The following is a 23675-nucleotide window of genomic DNA, read 5'->3' as shown; positions in this document are numbered from 1 at the left end:
AGGGAACAGGGAATTCTGGACATGGTGATGTGAAATGAGGCAGACTTGATTAGGGAGCTTAAACTAAAGGAACCTCCTAGGGGCCAGTGACCATAACATGATAGAATTCACCCTGCAGATTGAGAGGAAAAGCTGGAATCATGTGTAAAGCAATTACAATTGAGTAAGGGTGACTACAAAGACAGAGGGAAGAGCTGGCCAGAGTTGACTGGAAGGGGAGCCTAGAAGGGATGACTGTGGAGCAGCAATAGCAGGGGTTTCTGGGGATAATTCAGGAGGCACAGCAGAAAATGGTCCCAAGGAGGGAGAAACATTAGTAAGGGAGGGTGAGGCAACCATGGCTGATAATGGAAATCAGGGATATCCATAAAACCAAAAAGAAAAGCACACAATGCGATGAAGATCTGTGGGAAGCCAGAGGAGTCAGATGCCTTTAAAAACCAACAGAGAATGACGTAAAAAGCAATAAGGAGGGAGAAGATGAAATATCATGGTGAGCCAGCTAATAGTGCAAAAGAAGATCACAAGATTTTTTCAAAAATGTAAACGGTGGCAGGGGAAATGACTTTGCATCAGTTTCCACAGTGGAAGACACCAGCAGCGTACTGGTACTTCAAGAAAGCCAGACGGCAGTGATGAGCGTAGTGGCCATCACTAAAGAGAAGGTGAGAGGAAAGCTGAAAGGTCTGAAGTGGATAAATCACCCGGGCCAGATGGACTACAGCCCAATGTCCTTTGGGAGATAGCTGAAGAGATTGTGCAGGCATTTTGGTGATTTTTCATAAATCACTGGAGTCAGGGAGAAAGCAGAACACAGGAAACAGGAGGCTAGTTATCTTGACTTCAGTCATTGTTCTGGGGACCTGGGTTTGAATCCCACAACGGTAGATGGTGGAATTTGAATTCAATAAATATCTGGAATTAAGAATCTAGTGATGACCATGAATCCATTGTCGATAGTTGAAAAAACCCTCCTGGTTCACTAATGTCCTTTAGGGAAGGAAATAGCCATCCTCACCTGGTCTGGCCTACATGTGACTCCAGTCCCACAACATGTGGTTGACTCCGTACTGCCCTCTGGGTAATTAGGGATGGGCAATAAATGCTGTCTAGCCATTCATGCCCTCATCCCATGAATGAATGAAAAAAAATTGGTAAGATTTTAGAGTCCACTATTAAGGATGAGATTGCAGATTGCATGGAAATGCATGGTGAAATAAGGCTGAGTCAGCACAGTGTCATGCCTGGCAAATCTGTTAGAATTCTGACAAGCAAATTAGATAAAGGAGAGCCAGTAGACATGATCTATTAGGATTTCTAGAAGTACATTGACAAGGTGTTGCACAGGAGGGTCCTAAATAAAGTAAGAGCCCATGGTGATGGAGCAAGCGATTGGCATGGATAGGGGATTGGCTGACTGACAGAATTCAAGGAGTGTAGATAAAGGAGTATTTTTCAGGACAGCAGCCAGCAACTTGTGGAGTTCCACAGGGATCAGTGTTGGGACCACAAGTATTCACATCATACGTTAATGATCTGAATGAAGGAAGTCAGGGCATTGTTGGTAAGTTTGCAGATGATATGAAGGTAGATGGAGAGACAGATAGTGTTGAGGCGGGAAGGCTGCAGAAGAATCTGGGCAGGCTAGGAGAATAGGCAAGCAAGTGGCAGATGGAATACAATGTAAAGAAGTGTGAGATTGTGCACTTTGATAAGAAGAATAGAGGCATAGACTATTTTCTAAATTGGAAAAGGCTTCAGAAATCGGGAGTACAAAGATACATGGGCATCCTAGTTCAGGATTCTCTTAAGGTTAACATGTAAGTTCAGTTGACAGCAGGAAGGTAAATGCAATATTAGTATTTCACTTTGAAAGGGCTAGGATACGAGACCAGAGATGTATTGCTGGATCTGTATAAGGCTTTGGTCAGACCATATTTGGAACATTATGAGAGATAATGGGAACTGCAGATGCTGCAGGAACATTATGAGCAGTTTTGGGCCCTGTTTCTAAGGAAAGATATTCTGACCTTGGAGGGCATCCAAAGGAGGCTTACAAGAATGATCCCAGGGATGAAGGGCTAGTCATATGAGGAGCAGTTGAGGATTCTGTGTCTTCACTCAGTGGAGTTTAAAAGGATGACATGTACCTCATTGAAACTTATAGGTTATGGAGAGATAATAAGAACTGCTGATGCTGGAGTCAGAGATAACACAGTGTGGTGCTGGAGGAACACAGCAGGCCAGGCAGCATCAAAGGAGCAGGAAGGCAGACATTTCGGGTCGAGACCCTCCTTCAGAATTGGGGGAGGGTTAGGGGATTCTGAAATAAATAGGGAGAGAAGGGGAGGCAGATGGAAGTTGGATAAAGGGAAAGATAGGTGGAGAGACCCCTCCATTTCTGAAGAAGCGTCTCGACCCGAAACATCAGCTTTCTTGCTCCTCTGATGCTGCTTGGCCTGCTGTGTTGATCCAGCTCTACGCCGTGTTATATCAATTAAGCTGCATTTATTTCAATGCAAGAGGTAAATAGGTAAGGCAGATGACTCACAGCATGGTTGGGAATATGGAACTGGGATATCATAGCAATTACAGAGACATGGCCCAGAGATGGACAGGACTGGCAGCTTAATATTGCAAGATACAGGTGCTATAGGAATGATAGAAGGGCGCTGGTGAGGGGGAGTGGCATTTTTGATTAGGGACATCATTATGGCTGTACTTAGGGAGGATGTTCCTGGGAATATGTCCAGGGAATTTATTTGGGTGGAAGTGAGAAATGAGAAAGGGATGATCACCTTATTGTGCCGTAGACCCCTCAATAATCGATGGGAAAAAGAGAAAAGAATTTGTAATGAGATCTCAGTTATCTGTAAGAATAATAATGTGTTTATAGTAGGGGATTTTACTTTACCAAATTTAGACTGGGACTGCCATAATGTTAAGGGTTTGGATGGAGAGGAATTTGTTAAGTGTCTACAAAAAAGTTTCTGATTCTGTATGTGGATGTACCTACTAGAGAAGGTGCAAAGCTGGAGAAATAAAGCAGGGCAGGTGGCTGAGGTGTCAGTGGGGCCAGTGACCATAATTCCACTAGTTTTGAAATTGTGACAGAAAAGGATAGATCAGATCTAAAAGTTAAACTTCTAAATTGGTGGAAGATCAGTTTGGCTGGTATTAGGCAAGAACTTTCAAAAGTTGGTTGGGGGCAGATGTTTTCAGGTAAAGGGATGGCTGGAGAATGGGAAGCCTTCAAAAATGAGATGAATAGAGCCCAGAGATAATATGTTCCCGCTGGGGTGAAAAGCAAGACTGGTAGGTGGAGTGAATGCTGGATGACTGGAGAAATTGAGGTTTTGGCCAAGAAGAAGAAGGAAGCTTATGTCAGGTATAGACAACAGAGATCGTTTGAATCCCTAGAAGAGCATGAAGGCAGTAAAAGTATACTTAAGAGGGAGATCAGGAGGCAAAAAGGGGACATGAGATAGCTTTGCCAAATAGGGTTAAGGAGAATCCAAACGATTCTACAAATACATTAAGGACAAAAGGGTAACTAGAGAGAATAGGGCCCTCTAAAGATTTGCAAGGCCACCTACGTGTGGAACTGCAGGAGATGGGGAGATACTGAATGAATATTTTGCATCGGTGTTTACTGTGGAGAAGGAGACGGAAGATAGAGAACGTGGGAAAATAAACAGTGACACCTTGAAAAAAATGCCCATATTACAGAGGAGGAGGTGCTGAACAGGTTAAAACGCAAAGGTGGATAAATCCCCAGGACCAGATTAGGTGTACCCTAGTATTCTTTGGGAAGCTGAGGAAGTGTTTGCTGGCCCCTTGCTGAGGTATTTGTATCATCGATAGCCACAGGTGAGGTGCTGAAAACTGGATAACATAGTGCCACTATTTAAGAAAGGTGGTAAGGAAAAGCCAGGGAACTATAGACCTGTAAGCCTGACACCAGTGGTGAGCAAATTATTTACGGTGAGAGGAGAATGATTTAAAATAAACCTAATGGCACCTTTTTCACACAGAGAGTGTTGCCCGTATAGAATGAGCTGCCAGAGGAAGTGGTGGAGGCTGGTACAATTACAACATTTTAAAAGGCATCTGGATGGATTTATGAGCCAGAAGGGTTTAGAGGGATATGGACCAAACGCTGGCAAATGGGACTAGATTTATTTAGGGTATATGATTGGCATGGGCGAGTTGGACCAAAGGGTCTGTTTCCATGCTGTACATCTCTCTGACTCTATGACTCTATAATGGATCCGTCTAGCAAGATTTCCATTTCATGAAACTATATTAACTCTGCTTGATATGCCACAATTTTCTAATCATCCTACGAATACTTCCTTAATAATGGATCCCAGCATTCTAAACTTTTCCCAACCTTTTTTCCTATCACTAATCTTCACAGAATTGTGCATACTCTTTCAATTTGATATCATCCTCCAGCCACACATGATGCATCCGTCTCGCGATGTCTTTCTTTTTCAATTGAATATACTTTGTTGAGAGTTACTTAATATCCTCCTTCTCTCTCTGCTACTGCTTCTTGACCATCTTACCTTTTAATCTATTTTCCCTGTCTACTTTAGTCAAGTCTCACTGTCAAAGCCATGAAATTGCCTTTGTTTAAGTTTAAGACATTACTTTCAGAACCAAGTTTTTCAATATAAAGTAAATGCAAAATTTTTCACATTATGATCACTTTTCCCTGGAGGTGTTGAAATGAACTTGTTCAGTTCACTCTGTTCTACGAAACTGTTCAAAATACACTCTATGAATTTGTTCTCAAGATTGTCTTTGACAGTGAAATTTGACCTATCAATCTGAAGATTAAAATTGCTCACAATTTTATAGCATTACTTTTCCTACAAGCCCAAACTATTTCTAGATATACATTTTGTCCTACAATTTAGCTGCTATTGGGGGATGGCTAATAGCCTATTCTCACCGGCAATCAGTCTCGCCACCGTCAAGTATGAAGCTGTTCTGATGACAGTGGATTTATTTTCTTGGCAACACAGCTGAGTAAAGCCCCTTTGTCCTTGTAACATCTTTAGCTCAGCAGAAGCAATGCCCAGGATAATCTGCTAATATAAAGAAAGGTATGGAAATTTCTAATATAGTTGCTAATATCTACTATTGAGATCTTATTAGAGTTAAACATGATCAAAAACTATTTCAAACCTCTCTTTGTGGGTGGTGGGCCATTGTTAACTGGTGAAATTGGGTTTAACACTAAAATCAGCAACATATAGTTCAGCATTTTGGGTATCATAACCCTTTCTTAATGAAGTCACAATTTTTCTGACTATAGAATTCTTTGTGTTGACAGTAAGTACCAGATTTAAACATTTAGCAAAGACTCCATTCTACAGCATGAAGGTGTCTCACTTTAGCATCTGTTTCTGTCATGATGAAAGGTTTATAATTTATATTCAATGATATCAGTTCTGGAAGTTTCAATTTCAAAATAGAGGCAGTTGGGTGTTGGTTACTTCCATGAGGGGTTCCCAATCCAAAGGCCAGAGAGTTCTTCCAGCAAGTGACCAATATCCAGTATTCATGAGAAAGCAGGTAATTGTTGACCCATGTGGTGTTAATGGAAAGTTGTTTATACTGTTTGGCTTATGGCAGATAAACATTAAAGGCTATTATCGTTGCTTAAAATCAGAAGAATCTAGAATGGAGCATGTTTTAAAATTCAGAAAATTCCAGAATTGATTTCAAAAGCAAGCTTAGTTTTTCTCCAGAAGGAGTTCAAGAAGAGGTCATTTCAGCTGGAGAGGAGACAGAAAGGACTGCAGACGCTGGAAACTAGAGTCAATAAATGCAGAGCTGGAAAAGCACAACAGGTGATACAGTAACTGAGGAGCAAGGAAGTCAACATTTTGGACCAAAACCATTTGTCAGGACAGGGGAGGGGGAGGGGAGCCCAGAGATCGTGAATTTTCCAAACCAGGAAAGTTTGGTTTGAAATCTGCAGGTTATTCAAACTTAGAAACTAAGGGCTCTCAGATTTATGAAAAATTAATGTTGTTCAACATATCACTACCATTTACCTTAAGTTACAACATCTTGCTGTGCTACCCATCTCGCTGATGAGGATGACAAGCACACACAGAGCATAAGCACACATCTATCTGTGTCTGCACGAAGCGGCTCATCAATGCAGCAGTGTTGACAGTTTTTGGCTCTGACTGAACTGCCAAAATGCTAAGTGGGAGGGCAAAGCATAGCAAAGCAAGGCATGGAGGCTGTGATCTGGCAATGCTCTGCTTATTTCTGTTCTTATGTCACCTCAACACTAGCTCCTTATGGGACTTCTAGAGATGAGAAACAGCAATTTTTCTTTTCAAATTGCCATATTTTAACAAGCAGTCATGACTAATCAGCAGAAAAACCACATTCTGTGTTGATATAAAATAGGGTATTTACGTTTTTGAGCATAAAGACTCGATGTTTTCATTTTTCCGTATTTTGATTGGGTCTGAAATGAGAAGTGGATTGATTTAGAAGCCAAGTATTGTGGAAATGATTCCTACATTTTCAAAAGCAAGTTTTTATTATATACGAGTTTATTATTATGAGTGAGTTTTAAGCCCACTGCGAAGCCTCTTCTAAGGATGCCTACCTTAAAGAAGTTACCCTCCTCCCTCCTGAATTTCAGAGTCCCCTTCCCTTCCCCCATTTCTGAAGAAGGGTCCAGATCCAAAATGTAAGCTTTCCTGCTCCTCTAATGCTGCCTGGCTTGCTGTGTTCATCCAGCTCTAAACCTTGTTATCTCAGACTCCAGCATCGGCAGTTCCTTCTATCTCATTTTATTATAAGTGCTGTTTACACTGTTCCTTGTTCATGCAGTGGAGGAGATTACTACCGATGAGCTGGAGCCAAAGGTAATGTATGAAGGGAGATCCAGTCAGCAGCCAGGAGCTAGTTGATCTGTAGAATGTTGGTCAGTTATCTGTGGCAAAGGGTCTTCTGTCTGCCATTAGCAATGCAATTGACTCCCATGGAGTTGAACAACATGTAGGTGTGAATGTTTGGCCATTAGCCATTGGAGCTCTGACAGGGAAGGGGCTGGGTTTTTTTCTGCAGTAACAAACACGTAAAATTTAAGAAAGTAAGTTCATTTCTCTCTTCACTGACTGTAAGACATGGCTCTTACACAACATAACAGAGACTTTCTCAGCATGAACCAGTCAACCTTACCCTTCTGCAAACAAATCAAAATGTCTTAATAATGAAAATTGAGAAGCAGCAAGGCCAAAAGGATCATCTCAATGATTCCTATGGATAGGAACTATTGAACTGTCTTCTCAGTCTTTTCTTCCACCCTGGACACCAAGTTTTGGCACCTGACTATATTTGTGTGGAGGGGCGGTTCATAATTGCTTATCTGCAACTAGGATGCATTTATTTGTAATAAATATTAACTTTTAAGTACAGAAAACTGGTCCATGCTTTCTGACAACCTGGGTCTAAAAAACATGTAAATTGGGAAATTTTATGTATTTTTATAGAATCTTTAACTTTTATGATGATTCCAGGAGTAACAGATCTTGATTTCCACAACACTACCCCAGTGAAGATGTAGGGGCACATTTTGATGATCATCTCACTGTGATAGGTCTACACCTCAGGCTCCTGACACTCAGTGTTGCCAGAGACCAGGCACCTGCTCAATACCAGGCAAGAGACTCCTTAATGTCAGTAATCAGGGATAAGAAGGGTGGGAGCAGGAGCAGCACACTCCTGCTGCAGTTGTTTAGCATCTTGAGATCACCTGTCTGCCTCCATGGACAGGCTGGTGGCTGCTATGGAGATCCAGGTCCAGCCCACTCAGGATCTGCTGGGAAGGTGCACACTATCTACTTCATCACCCCAGTCATTGGTCCTCAGGAATGAAGTCATGGCAACAATGGGATAGGAAGCCTGGCATACACTTCATGTGCCCCTTCCTCACATGGAGATGGTGCAATGCTATGAGGCACCCAGACAGAGGAGAAGTCACCTGCAACATCCACAGATGTCTCCTGTCAGGGCACTCCAGAGATGGTCTGGCCCTCCAGCTCCACCCTTTCACTGTTGGACATCCATGCTGAGGAGGTTTTAGTTTTGAAGAAGAGTATATTAGACTCGATACATTTACTCTGTTTCTTTTTCCATAGATGCTGCCAGACTAATGAGATTCGCCAACATTTTCTGTTTGTTTTAGGGTCAACTTGCATCTGGCAAGAAGACCCTCTGCGTGTAAGGCTTGTTCAGACACAAGCACCCCACAATTGGCCCACCAAATGCCCAGGACCAATGTCCTCCACTACTGAGTACACATGCTTCACTCCAGCTGCAGAACCAGGGAGTACACAATGTTGTGGTGAGAGGGAGAGGGAGGAGGAAACTAATTGAGGTCACTTTTGGGTCACAGGTAACAATAATATAATATCATTCATTCATATCTTATTTTGCTCTTATTTATAAATGTCGCTGCTTTCACCTTACATCTGGCTGTTCATCTCCCTGTGTAGTCCTGAATGTCATTCTTCCAAAATGAGGCAGAACTTGATGATCACACATGATGCTTCATGGATTGTTGTCTGTGCTGAGAGCCTCCTGTATCATCTAGAAGCAAGAGGAACAAGGGGAAGTGCAACGCAAATGAGGCAATGCATTAGGCTGCACAAAAGTTAGGGTCCCTGCATCCTGTACAGTGCAATGGCCTGCTCAGTGCTCTTTCCCTTTAAAAGCCTTAACATCGATGAGTCCTACAGCCCCCTTGCTCACAGGTCAAGTTATGTTCTCTGCCCACTCCATGTGCTGTCTCAGCCTTTTTCTTCCCCATTGCACACCTTTGATTTCCAATACAATGGAAGGCAACAATGAGTGCTCCTTAGCAATCGGCTTGCAGCCGTTGCCTCTAAATATTGTTGAGGTCCAAAACATCCAAACCCACTTCCTATTAGAACCTGCCATAAAACCAATACGCTTTTACCTCCCCAGGTCCCTACTCAGACTGTCTACATCAACCTGCCCACCAATCCCACGCAGCTCCTGGCAAAAGAGGTACTCGTACTGAATGAGGTCATACATTTCGCCCTATTCCCCCCAGTCGGAGCATTGTCCCATCTATGCTTTACCATATTCTGCCTTGCAGATACTGTTGTCCTCAATCACAATTGTCATCCCCCTTCCCATCACATCCAAGCCCAAGTCTCAAAGAATAACTTGCTGAGTTTCCTTCCCAGAGTAGAGGCTTTTCATTCCCAACTCTGTTTACTCTTCGGTTCAGTGGTCAGACCCAGTGGATCATGCCCCATGGTGCAGTTTGGTCAAGTACCATATTGAAATCCTTTATCACACACAGTGAGATAAACTGGCCAGGTACCCGTTCCAGTTTCCAGTTTTCAAGTTTTTTCAATGTCAAGCTTGTTTGGCACATTTGGTAAGATCGGAAGCTGAATATTAATACGGCAAGTTGATCTATTAGCAAGATGTTTAATTATCAATAATCCCCCTTAATTCACAACTCATTACAGCCTCGCAAGAAGCTCAACTTGTTGCTTGTCAAAAATATAAAAGATGGAGTGAGCTGCTCCCCATGTCAAATGGGCCTTACCGGATTTTTCATTTGATTATACCACAGATATCACCACAGCCATGTCACACAGATCTCTATAAAATATGATGTCCCATCATAGCTAATGAGCCTTTGCAATATTTTTCTCTTTTTATTGAACAGCCACTGCTCACTCATCACAGTGAACAAGTTTGTTTTTAATGTGACATTCTATTTCTTGTACTTTATGAAAATGACAAATGTTTGTGAATAAAGACAGGACACACCATTTAATCTCAGGATCCAGATTTTCTCTGTAAACATTTCTCCAAAAGTACATATAAACACAAAATATATTTTAATTTCTTTTCATGGTTTTCTAGTTTACAATTATGCCATTAATAGATCTATTGTAACAATTTAAACTTACACCAAACTACAAATGAGATGTAAAAGCACAAAATCTTTGAATTAGCTCAGAAGTAAAATATATTTAAGTGATAAGAAGTTTTATGGTCAACACTTTCAGGCACTGACGCAACTTTTCTTGACTTGTTCAACATAGAATTGGGGCAAAAGGTATGTTAAACATTGCAAACACTTATCAAGCACAAGGGAAACTCTTCATATTCACTGTCAAAATATTCAGTTACAGAAAGCTTTTTACTAAAAGACTAGCCAAAGTGTACAGACAGTTGTTGTTAGTTAATATTGGAATCTTACAATAAAATCTACTAGAAATTTGATCCAAATTCAAATTGCAGTAACATTCTGCCGGCAACCTATCTGTTCACAGCCGAGTGGCTGCATTATTTTGTGAAAATGTCTCTCACTACCATAGGATATGTTGAGAAATAAGTAACACAGTGAATGGGGAGGAATTTTTTTCTATCAATTGCTCATTTTAGAATTTGAAGACAGACATTATAACAACCACATAAACAATAGATCCAATACACTACAATTTACTTTGACAAATTCTGAGAAAAAAGTTATATCAATGTTAATTTCTAGGCATTCTTATCTCATAAATAATTCAGCTGAAACTTTTCAATTAAAAAATTCAATGGAATGGTTCGATTGAAAAATGACAGTGCATTTCATATCCCTGTGAATCACCAACATTATTCTAATTGAAATAATTTTAAACAACAATCAGTAGTTGGTACACAGTTCATATTTGTGTTGAAATTTTAAAGGGACACTAGTCCCTGAGATGAAAACTCCTCCAGGAGTAGGCCCCTTGTTGATTGTGCCGGTAAATGACATTGCTCCTTTTTCCACATCCACGTGATATACAAAAGCAATGTCAAGAAAATATTTGAATATAAAAAAATCATCAATTACCAAGTCCAAAGCTATGGGTGTCGTTACTCACAATTAATGTTCTGATGACAGCTGAGCAAACATGAACATTTCCCTTGTCATTATCATGTCCAAGTTTATTCTGTATTTGAGAGTTGGGGGATAGAAAATGCTGGATTCAGTTTATCATTATGATTTCAATAACTAAAGAAGAATAACCTGTATTCCTATGTCATTGTGTTCTCACATTGATAGTTCAGTCACTTTCATGTGTCCTGAGGTAAATATAAATGATCTTCTATGAAAATCACCAGTTCATCTGTTTTTTCACCTCCTCCATGGTGCTGGCTATTTACGTCATTCAAGCTACTGGAAATGCATTTCAAATCGCTTTTATTGCTGCTGTCATCTGGAGTTGGTCCAAATAACCAATCTGTTTAAAAAAAAGAGCATTGTATAGAAAGGAAACCAGAAAGGAGAACAAAAGGACAGTGTCGCTAACAACAATTCAACCCCAGCTTGATTATGCTACCAGCAGAAACATTTCTTATCATTGTTCTTCTATATCAGTAGAATAGGAATAATTTGTACTAAGGCAGCTCATCCATTTACAATATCTGCAACCTGATGTGATAGCAGTTACAGAATAGGAATTATTATATAACTGACATAATCAGTTCATTCCCCTGCAACTAATTACCATCTAAATTAGAAAATTAATGAATGACAGTTTTCCAGATGACATGTTGCACCTGAAGAAATGCTACACAAATATTAACAGCAATGTGGGGAGCAAATCAAATAGATCAGAAAATAACATTCAGAAATTTTTTAGCTTTTAACTTGAATTTCTAAGGCCAACTAACAGAGTACATTTTCCTTTAAGGTTCATCTTAAACATTTATCATCCATCTTATAAATATTTTTCAAATATTAATTTCAATTCAGTGTCACATTGCTCTCAAAAAAGAACACATGGTGGCAGCAATTAAATGGAAAATGACAAATCCATAGTAATATTCACATAGAAAAACACATCTGTAGAGTTGATTGCGGAGGATAATAGATGCATGGAACTAATTAGATGGTTCATAACTCATGAAATGGCCTTATTATATGCAGAGTAACAGATTCTCTAGGATTCGTTCTATGGAATATGACAGATATACCGATCTGATGTCATGGAATACAAAGGGAGTGATCACAGAAAATAGCAGATACATAAGACTAATTACGTGAGAAATAAGAGGTAGGTTGTACTGGTTAGTTGGAGATAACAAATGAGTAAAATTGAATACATTGAGAATAATAGACAGCTGAAACTGACTGAATAAGAAATAATAGTCTGCCACGTCATGTGGAAGATAAGACTGAATGAACTGATAGAGGTAGCAGGCTCCAACAGTGAACAAGGATGTCTTTACAACAATCCAACACCATTCACAATAATTCTATCTGATACTAGCTCACAAATTACCAGATTTATTAAACTGAATTTCACAACTTACTACGGTTTATTACTCCAGCATAAACCCTTTGCTAACATTTTATGCTTCATTCTCTCTCCTTTCTGGAATGCCCACATGTGCTCATTTCTGCTATTTTCCTTGGCTCGTCCTGTTGTCTTGTTTCTTAAATCTCTCATTGCCTGTCAGAATTCCAATTCTCTCTCTTTCTCTTTCATTGTTGCTCTTCACTCAAACTTGACTGCTTCTCTCCCCACTCTTTTGTCTCTTTTCCTCCACTTATTAACTGTGGATCATTTGGCAGTACTCTCACCTTTGAGAGTTGGATGGTTCTGCATTCAATGTCACTTTAAAGATGTTTGCACAAAAATCTAGGTTTCATTTCCAATGCAAAACTATCATAGACACTGGCTGTCTGATGTTAAAGGTCAGAAATCACATGACAATAGGTTATAGTCCGACAGGCTTATTTGAAAACACAAGCTTTCAGAGCTTCATTCTTTGTTCACGAACACCTGAAGAAGGAGCAAATCTCTGAAAGCTTGTGTTTTCACATAAGCCTGCTGGTGTCATGTGATTTCTGATATTGTCCAACCCAGTCCCACACCAGCACCTCTACAGCATGTTAGATGTCAAACTGAGACCCCTTTTTTTTCATCGAATCCCTACGTTGTGGAAACAGGCCCTTCTGCCCAACAGGTCCACACCAACCCTGAAAGCATTCCACTCAGACCCATCCCCCTATAACCCACCTAAACTACACTTCCCTGAACAATCCGGGCAATTTAGCACAGCCAATCCACCTAGCCTGCACATCTTTGGTCTGTGGGAGGTAGCCAGAGCACCCAGAGGAAACCCACACAGACACGGGAAGAATGTGCAAGCTCCACACAGACAGTTAACTGTGGACAAAGTCGAGCACGGGTCCCTGGCGCTGTGAGACAGCAGCAGTGCTAACCACTGAGTCACTGTGCTGCCCACTGTAACCTCTGTATATTTCATGACTCCTTTTAAGAAAAGCTGAAAGTTAACACAAAATCCAAGAAATAATAAATATCTCATTACCTGAAACCTGTGAGCAGCCATTTGTTTTAAATATATGGAAATTGATTTGGCACTAAAATGTAACAATGCTGGCTAGAAAATCAACAATTCCTAAAACATGCAAGTTGACACAGAAACGTCGGCCAGGGCACTGGAAAGGTTTACCGACTTTTCTCTTGGTGGTACCATTGATGTTAAACATCCACTTGAACAGATACAGCCCCACTTTAATGTTCCTTCTAAAGAAATGACACATGTAACAGTAAAGAACTCTCTATATTCAAGTACACAGAAAGGGGGGGGTTGAACACGAAGCCTTCTGAATCAAAGCCAAGACTGTTACAACTGACCCAAGCTAATATGTGTGTTTGATTACTTGGAGAAGACCATAAAATACATGGTTAATGAAAAGCTGGGGGCACGGTTGTAGAAGGATTCCAAATTCAAGACACTAGGAAGTAGGTGACAATGGAAATTGACTAGGATAGAGGAAGTATAGGAGTAATACATTGTGTAGGACGAAGTTGGTGGTTTGGTAGAAAATTTTAGATTAGTAAAACCTTATACAGATAGAGTTCAAAAGTCCAATGGGGAACATTGGCAAAACTGATAATGAAAGCATAAATAACTAACTTAGTAGCTATGAGGGAGACATAGGGGCAGAGGTGGGCAAAGTTCAAAAGTATTTTAGTCAGCTTTCAATTTTTTAGTGAATAAAATATCTATTAAAAATTTGATTTGCAAAGTAACTAGCTTTTTCTAAATGTTTGTATTTCAGCAAAGATATGTATTTTCTCCTAATGTTGTACCATTAAGGAATCAATTTGCGCATTTTTATTCATTTTGATTACCTTGAAATTTAGTGTTTCAAGGACACATCTTATCAAGGGTCTTGCATTTTTTTGCTCGTTTGATGGAATGTGGGTGTAACTATATTGTGCTGAGTGGTTTTCCAGACCATCTCAAAAGACAAATAAGAGTCACCCATATTGCTTTTGGCCTAGCATATATGTAGATCAGACTAGGTAAGGATGGCAAATTTCCATCCCTAATGGACATTATTGAATCGAATGAGTTTTAATAACAATCAATTATAGTTGTATGGTCTGCATTACTGAGATAGTTGGAACAGCAAATGCTGGAGAATCTGAGATAACTATGTGTAGAGCTGGATGAATATAGCAGGCCAAGCAGCATCATAGGAGCAGAAAGGTTGACATTTCGGGCCTAGGCCCATCTTCAGAAATGGGGGAGGGGAAGGGGGTTCTGAAATAAATAGGGAGAGAGGGTGATAGAAGATGGATAGAGGAGAAGATAGGTGGAGAGGAGACAGACAGGTCAAAGAGACGGGGATGGAGCCAGTAAAGGTGAGTGTAGGTGGGGAGTTAGGGAGGAGATAGGTCAGTTCAGGGAGGATGGACAGGTCAATGGGGCGGGAAGAGGTTAGTAGATAGGAGATGGGGTTGGGGCTTGAGGTGGGAGGAGGGGATATGTAGGAGGAAGGGCAGGTTAGGAAGGTGGGGAAAAGCTGGGCTGGTTTTGGGACACAGTTGGGGGAGGGGAGATTTTGAAGCTTGTGAAGTCTACATTGATACCATTGGGCTGCAGGGTTCCCGAGCAGAATATGAGGTGCTGTTCCTGCAACCTTTGGGTGGTGACGTAAGTAGATACCTACCTTGAAGAAGTTACCCTCCTCCCTCCGGAAAAAACTCATTGGATCTCTCTGGGCCTCATGCAGTGCCACAACAATGTCACCCGAAGGTTGCAGGAACAGCAACTCATATTCCGCTTGGGAACCTTGCAGCCCAATGGTATCACTGTAGACTCCACAAGTTTCAAAATCTCCCCTCCCCCATCGCATCCCAAAACCAGCCCAGCTTTTCCCCGCCTCCCTAACCTGTCCTTCCTCCCACCTATCCCCTCCTCCCACCTCAAGCCCCACCACCATCTCCTACCTACTAACCTCATCTCACCCCGTTGACCTGTCCATCCTCCCTGGACTGACCTATCTCCTCCCTAACTCGCAATCTAAATCACCTTTACTGACTCCATCCCTGCCTCTTTGACCTGTCTGTCTCCTCTCTACCTATCTTCTCCTCTATCCATCTTCCATCTGTCTCCCCCTCTCTCCCTCTCTCCCTATTTATTTCAGAACCCCCTTCCCCTCCCCTATTTCTGAAGAAGGGCCTAGGCCCAAAATGTCAACCTTCCCGCTCCTCTGATGCTGTTTGGCCTGCTGTGTTCATGCAGCTCTACACCTTGTTACCTCACCATTACTGAGACTAGCTTTTAATTCAAAATTTATTAATGCTACCATGGTGGGATTTGAACCCACCATGTCCCCAGAAAATTAGCCTGAGCCTCAGGATTACTAGTCCTATGATGTTACCACTGCACACTTTATAGTTTCTTTCCATACTGTAAAAACCTGAAGGAACTGTTATTGACTGTATTACATGTTTGTCATCAGTATTGTTGAAGCTTGAAGGTGACTTAGGCTATGACTTATCAGCAAATTCAAGGCATTCCATTTTATAATGATTAAAGTAAGGCCTTACTTAACTAAGTAATGTCTTTTGTTTGGATTTAAGAACATAATCTTGTCCAAAATTTCAGTGCAGCCCGAAGGGAATTGTCACATTTCAAGATATTTGTTAAAAACCAGTCGTCCCTGTCTACCTAATTCATTTGAATTAAGAAACGTAAAAATTTTGCTGGTGCATCTTTAAAATAACGGGTTAACTCATCATTCGCACTGATTACTCTCATGTCCTAACTGTCTGCCATATTTGCTCCAATAATAACTGTGACTAGCTGTACACAATACTAAACACTGAAGTATGAACTACAGTTAAAATCAGTGTGAAGCTGAGCAAAATTTTAGTCAAGTCACTCCCTTGTTAAAAAGTAAGCTCTGAAAACTAGATCTAAATGTCTTTCACTAGTAATCATCTACAGATTAGTAGAGTGAATATGTCTCACTAGCTGTTCTGTAATGGTTGATATCCTTTTGTCTACAAGGATTGCACTAGCCCTTGATATCCACCATAATACTTCTTACTGGCAAATAGACTCAAACAAAACTGCCTTCCTTTAAAAAAAAACATATTTCAGTATTTTTTTTAAAAGAAACCATTTGAATTTGAGGTGTGAAAACTACACAGTAATCATTCTCACAGGACTGTAGGAGATTGAGAGGTAACCTTATAGAGGTTTATAAGGTCATCAGAGGTTGAGAAAAGATGAATAGGAAAGGCCTTTTCCCTAATTGGGGGATTTCAAGACGAGGCGGCCTATTTTTAACGTGAGAGGAGAAAGAGTTAAAAAGACATGAGTGGCATTTTTTTTTACACACAGAGTGGTTCATATGTGGAATGAACTTTCAGAGTAAGTGGTGGATGTGGGTACAGTTACAACATTTAAAAGACATTTAACTAAGTACATGAATAAGAAATGTTTGGAGGGATAAGGCTGAAGTGCAGACAAGTGAGACTAGTTCAGCATGGGACCTGGGTTTAGCTTTAGGGTGGCATGGTGGCTCACTAGTCAGCACTGCGACCCCAGCACCAGCGACTTGGGTCAATTCCAACATCAGGTGACTGCCAGTGCAGAGTTTCCACTGAAAGAGCCCTTTCAGTGTCTGTGTGAGTTTCCTCCAGGTGCTCCAGTTTCTTCCCACAGTCCAAAGATGTGCGAAATATGTGGATTGGCCATCCTAAATTGCCCATAGTGTCCAGGGAGGTGCAGGTAAATTAGCCATGGGAAATGCAGGGTTATAGAGATGGGGTGGGGCTGAGTGGGATGTTCTTCAGACGGTTAGTGTGGACTGAATGTCCTGTTTCCACATTATCGAGATTATGGTTGACATGGACTGGACAGTTCGAAGGGTCTATTTCCGTATTGTATTACTCTAGTAACTACATTTCAAACTCAAACATTTCACTTTCACTTTCCAGAAACACATCGATTCTGGAATTGGCGATACAGGTTTAAATGAGTGCAACATAATATTTACTAAACTACTAAATGCAAAGTTGTTTTGTATTCAAGCAGGCTTTATAGACTTTCGCTGGAGTCTAGACTGAGTTTAAACTGTTCTAAGCAGTTTGCTTTAAAAAAACAGTCTGCAAAGACAATGGGGAACAGGAAAGCATCTATCCCTCCCAATATTAACAGGTCAGAGAATTTCAAAGTTATTGTTAGTGTTGTACAAGACACAATCTCTTCCAGCAACTGCCTGATGTCTTTAGGCAATAATGGTAACAGATGGGAGGTCAACTGGATTGTATGTTGATAAAGTGAGTGATGGAATTGTGCTACTTTTTAAAGGCAAAATGGATCAAGTACTTGGATTTATGGGAGATTGAAATTACAGCTGATGAACTGATAAAGTTGGTTACATTTGCTACAAAAAATTTTTAATAATCTATTCTTCTTGATTTAAAATTGTTTTAGAATAACAAACTTGGCTGGAGGAAATTATGTTCAACAAAGGATTACAATGTCAGTCAAAGACTGTAAAATAGAACAGATTGGAACTGTTTCTGGCTGTGGTGAATGCACTGTACTTTGTAAGAAATGTGTTACAGGTGAAAGCGGGTGTTCCTTTATGAACAGTTGACTATCGATTTAAAAATTCAGTGCTAATATAGTACTGTGCCAAATCTAGTTCTGGTGACTTCCCAATGACTTTTCCCTCTTCAGATGACCCTAACTCCCTCTTAAAAATTATATATCCTTAATTGTGAACAACCTGAATTGTATCTCCTTAATATTTATCTGTAATATTTGACTTGTCAAACAGCAACCACAACATGGCTGGCATTTCACTTGCTGCCTCTTTTCTACTTTGTGTTTTTAAATCATGCTAAGATTCTTGTTCTAGAATTTAGATATCAAATTTCAAATATATTTATTTTAATAATGTCAAAACCAAAAGCATAAGTTGCTGGAAAAACTCAGCAGGTCTGCCAGCATCTGTGGAGAGAAATCGGAGTTAACGTTTCGGATCCAGTGACCCTTCTTCACAAATACTGCTAGCCCTGTTGAGTTTTTCCAGCAATTTCTGCTTTTGATTTTGTTTCTGATTTCCAGCATTCCAGTTCTTTCGGGTTTATTTTTCCCCTAATGATATCAACTGGCTCCAAACCTTCAGTTTTTACGCGCGGTTACACAATATACCTGTTGGTAGGAAAATAACATAGTGCGTTGCTTGTATTATTAGAAGAGGGAAGCTTATAGAATATATTTCATTACCAACTTAAACCCTTTAGTTTCATGCTGTTCATTGTTTAATTTGGGTACCGGTCCTCCCGGGGTGCTTGTAAATGATATTTTATTTCAGCTGAACAGAAGAGTATTTGGATCTATTTTAATGTAAGTAACGTTTCTTCGGTGGTCCAACTTTGATCACACGAAGTTGTTCCGTGTAAGCTGAGTAGCGAAGCAAGTGTGCTCCTGAAATAAAGCGAGTCCTGACGCACGACGTTTGATAAAAATTAGTACCTGACAATCTGTCTGTTTAATTTGGAATTGCTGTTATATTATCAGTAAAGACACCAGTCAAAAGGCAACAAAGCTCCCTGTACCCGTGTGGGATTCCAAAGGGAAAGATGCGGGAAAATGAAACAAAACAATTTAAAATGATTACATTAGTTAAATCGTAAAGCTTTTTGAGTTTGTTGAAACAAAATGTTGTCGGATTATTCACGGTTTAACTTCTTTTAGTTCTAAGTTCTTTGTTTAACTCCTTTTAGTTCTAAGTAAGCTGAGAGCGTTCAGAAACCATTCATATTACCGAGGGTGATCACTGCAATTATCACCAGTAGTAGGATTGATGATCATTTTAACTGCAGCCTCAAATATTACTACCCACTCGGTCGGTTTGGGCGGACATTCAAAATGAAAAAACAATCGCGTCTATGTTCACTCGTAAAACTTTTCACATGATATCTATCTGTGAGTTTAAAGGACGCCTCGGTGTTGGTTTGTACAAATGGTTTGTATCGGTTAGTGACGAGTCCAGCTACTCACCCACAAAGTCGTGCACAAGGTCCTTAATGAGATGCCCAACAATAGCGTAAACCACAGCCACCACCACTAAGGCTGCCATCAACAGGTAAAGCACAGCCTTTGGCAACGGGATGGCGTCCCGAGCCGGGGCTTTATATTCCTTGTACAGCAATCCATTGTCGGAGAATGAATACCGGAAGAGGTGCTCCATGTCCCCGGTGGAGTTGGTGACATTCCCTGCGGGATTATAATCGCCTTCTTCTGGACCCAGCCAACTCACCGCCGACGTGGTCGTCTCCACAGCTTTTTGTAGCAAATTCGCCGTCTTGTTCACAGCGGGTAAAATCCGAGACAGAAAGCTGATCGCCGTCCCGTTACACTGGCTCATGTTGCCACATGAGAGGAAAGAAAGCCCAGGTGGAGATCGCAAATCTCTACAGCATTGCTTTACAACCTCTACAAACAGGGAACGGCGCTGTGGCTCAGTCCAGAATGGGAGAACTGGGCTCAGTACCGTGACTGGCTGGGGTTTTGGTGTTGTTGAACGCAGACTGACAGGCAGAGAGCGATAACTGACTGCATGTGCGGCATGTGTTAGAGAGAACTCTGAGCTGGTCAGCGTCAGTCTACAGCTTACCAGTGAGAGGATCTGCTTCGATGTTCATCCGGCTCAGTGTTCGGTCTTGAATGGGGTTTCAGGCAGCAACAGATAGCAAAGACAGAACAAAATGAAGCAATGATGACTTCGAACCAAAGCCACTACACAGGAGGACACGGGAGTGCTGGGGCTCAGATCCGAATCAGGGTAAAAACCATTCCGTTAGTTTAGCTCCCAGCCTGACTTTAAAAGGGGAAGTACGTAATAGTCTAAAGAGAAAATCCTTGCAGGAATTCGGGGAAAGGGCAAGGAGATGAGGCTAATAAAGTCACCCTAGATTGCAGAGTGTCACAACCTTTCTGCATGTGCTGTAACATTACAGGAAGTTGGAAACGGTTTCTGCATTCGCTCCCGAACGGCTAACACTGATGTGGAGGCAGAGTCGGTCTATCCCTGGTGGGTTGGCCCACAGGATCATACAGTAGCAATCTACTCTGACAAATTTGCATTGGCTGCAAAAGTCCTATGGTTTGTCGCATTAAGGAATAGTAAAACCCAAGATGCAAGATAACTGGGGAACCTATTGTAAAGTGAGTGTTGTTTGGAAAATATTAATGATGTTCACCTGAAAGTGTCCTTTGTTCAAGCTTGTGTTTTCTCCGCTGATGGGTTAGTGAGTTATAATGCAAAGGAAGGGTCTGCAGTGCCTTCCTCCCCCTGACCTGACTTGCCTGATATCAGCACTGATCATGCCCTCATCCTTGCTCATTTCAATCTCTGTACTAACTCACTTGATCCAGTTTCTGGTGACTTCATTTCTTTTCGGCACAGAGCTCAGTGGTTAGCACTGCTGCCTCACTGCGCCAGGGACTCAGGTTCTTTCCAACCTCACCTGACTTTCCATGTGGAGTTTGTACACTGTCTTCATGGGTTTCTTCCAGGTACTCCAGTTTCTTCCCACAGTCCAAAGATGTGCAAACTGGGTGGATTGGCCATGCTAAATTGCCCGTAGTGTTCAGGGATGTGCAGGTCTGATGGATTAGCCATGGGAAATGCAGTGTTACAGGGAAAGGTTAAGGAGTTGGGTCGGCGTGGGATGTTCTTTGGAGGGCCAGTGTGGACATTTAACTGCACTCTGAAATGATCTGGCTATGCCTTTCAGCTCCATGGCATTTAGAAATAGGCAACAAATACTGGCCGTGCCAGCCACACTCACATCCCATGAAAGATAATACCTTTGCAATTGTATTTCTTTCAGCATCCTTCCTCAAAAAATGAGCTCTCAGACAAAGCTCTTACATCTCATTTTCAAATACCCAATTATCTAGACAATGGCCCTCCATGCATCACAATACTTCTTCATCTGCTCAGTTACTTCCTCAATAATGCCTCAGATATCCTTGACCCTGTCAATATCTGGAAGGACTCTAATCATCATTTCCTTAAATCCAAGGGATACCTCATCTTAATGCACAACATCTTAGTTATTCTTCGCCAGATCTGGTTGTACAACATTACGTTCTACTAGGTATTGCGATCTCCTGCCAAAACTATACCCTGCAGCACTCAAAGTACACAGCATTGGTGGATAAAACTGCTGGTAAGTTCGCTATGAGCCTGTCAGCAGAAAACATGAAAGAAAACCAGCCTGTCACTGGTGGAACGAGGTGAGTAGTAGCAATTTGTAACACCTGAAGAAGTAGGACAAGAATAGGGAGCAAGGCTGTTAAGCAGGGGTGCAAGACTGCAAAAGAAGCCCACGATCTAGGCTGAGGGCCAAGACTGGGGAATGACTGGGAAGCAAAGTTAGACTGTGAAGCTAAGGGACACAGGTAAGTTTCTTTCTCCAGGGATGCTGCCAAACCTATTGAGATTTCCCAGTTTTACATCAATTTCCAGCCTAAACACTATCTGCTATTTTTCTTCAGCATTGTTTCCTAGAATTAACAATTCTGTCAGTGTTAATAGAAGATAACCATTTATCATTACCTTCCCTTGGACTCCTTTTGGTGGGAAAACATCTAATTATTTGCTATCAGAGATAATGGGAACTGCAGATGCTGGAGAATCCAAGATAACAAAGTGTGGAGCTGGATGAACACAGCAGGCCAAGCATCATCTCAGGAGCACAAAAGCTGAAGTTTCAGGCCTAGGCCCTTCATCAGAGAGCTCTGATGAAGGGTCTAGGCCCGAAACATCAGCTTTTGTGTTCCTGAGATACTGCTTGGCCTGCTGTGTTCATCCAGCTTCACACTTTGTTATCTTAATTATTTGCTATCCTCAGGCTATCAAAGGAAAAGCACAGTTAAGATAGAAACACGAATGGAAAAGTTAACTTATAAGGGAAAGAGGAGAAACAGCAGGGAGTGGTGTACAAATATATAGAGTAAAGGAAATATTTGAGATACTAAAAAAATTAAGAGATAAATACAATAAAATATGATAAACCATAGTGAAACATACTTACAATATCATAAGAGGGAAAGATAGTTAAAGGAATCTGGAATTCCTAAAATAAAAGTGAACAGAAGCATTTGTACCTTATGTTCAGATAATGCTGAACTATCATACAGGTGTGACATCCTGCCACATCAAGGGAACAACATTAGTCATTTAATTAGTCATCTGATAATGAGTAATGTTGAAAAAGATACATTTTGTTGAAGTTTTCTTCTTCACTCATTAGGACATTCATAAGAAATATAAATATAAAGGGAAAAACATTTTTGAGTGGATGAGAATAGAATGCCGATAAGTTAGCGAATAGGCTTTGGTTGGTAGAGATATCGCTGTAGACACTGCACTAGCTACATGATGACTGACAGTTAACTACCAGTTTTGTTTAAATATAAACCAGGCAGGTTGGCTCTAATTGTTCGAGACATTGCACAATGGCATGAACCACAGAATAGTTATTGTCTATTTTGTTAAGTTCAAACAGTTACAATGTGTGTGCTGTTCTTTCTGTCTACTAAGAACAGGACCCTGTGTATTAACACGTATAGTTTCCGGTGCATACAAATGCACCTCACTGCGAGCCCAAGTGAGAATTTTAAATTGGTTGTCAGCATAATTCTTAACACATTCATATAGTAATTGTCGCACACGTCAGCCCATTCTTGTGTCTGACTGACATACAGAGAGAAATGATCTGATCAAGGTAGCCATTATATCACAGGATGACTTTGATGGACAAATAATGGGCTATATTTTGAGCGTGCCAAAAGCACATGAAACTGTAAGAATTGCAATATGTTTACTAACCAGAAAAGGCAGGTTTGTGGTAGGCAACAGTAGAAAACACCTGGCAGATCTCTAAACTAACATAACAAGGAAGCAGACCAAAGGCTTCCAATGCTGAAAAATTCCAATAAACTTCAGATTACACCAAAAGGGTAAAATATGTCAAAAATGTTGGTAATGGATTAAGCTAGCTGTTCCATGCTGCTATAACGCAGAAGCAACACGAGTGTTGTTTGTCATAAGCCAAAACAAAATTCTAACTATCACACAAATGAATAATGTGTATATGAATTTCAGGCTAATATGATGTCAGGGATGTAAGATCCTATTAAACAGCATGTCCTGTTGACTGTTCGCAACAGTGAAGGTACTGTCTATACCCATACAACCAATACTTACAAAACTCAAAATACAGTCTTTAACATTAGACGTAAATCCAGAA

General features: G+C 40.8%; 1 protein-coding gene across 1 annotated transcript; it reads right to left on the bottom strand.

Moving 5' to 3' along the window:
- Nucleotides 1-9891: 9891 nt before the first annotated feature.
- LOC125456546 (uncharacterized) lies at nt 9892-20228 on the bottom strand. The gene is made up of 2 exons (XM_048539757.2): nt 19414-20228; nt 9892-11303 (listed from the first exon to the last, which is right to left on the bottom strand). The coding sequence occupies exons 1-2, from the start codon at nt 19778-19780 to the stop codon at nt 11137-11139; spliced, it is 534 nt and encodes a 177-aa protein (XP_048395714.1). The 5' UTR covers nt 19781-20228; the 3' UTR covers nt 9892-11136.
- Nucleotides 20229-23675: the final 3447 nt, after the last annotated feature.

The sequence above is a fragment of the Stegostoma tigrinum genome, chromosome 8 (assembly GCF_030684315.1).
Source record: "Stegostoma tigrinum isolate sSteTig4 chromosome 8, sSteTig4.hap1, whole genome shotgun sequence".
NCBI classification, from domain to species: Eukaryota; Metazoa; Chordata; class Chondrichthyes; order Orectolobiformes; family Stegostomatidae; genus Stegostoma; species Stegostoma tigrinum.
The sequence above is the reverse complement of the archived record's forward strand: the minus strand, read 5'-3'. Positions and strand labels throughout refer to the sequence as shown.

Coding starts and splice junctions, on each gene's coding strand:
- LOC125456546 (XM_048539757.2), bottom strand. CDS start 19,780: ATGAGCCAGTGTAACGGGACGGCGATCAGCTTTCTGTCTCGGATTTTA. Junction 11,304..19,413: donor CCTTGTGCACGACTTTGTGG/GTGAGTAGCTGG, acceptor TTTTTTAAACAG/ATTGGTTATTTGGACCAACT.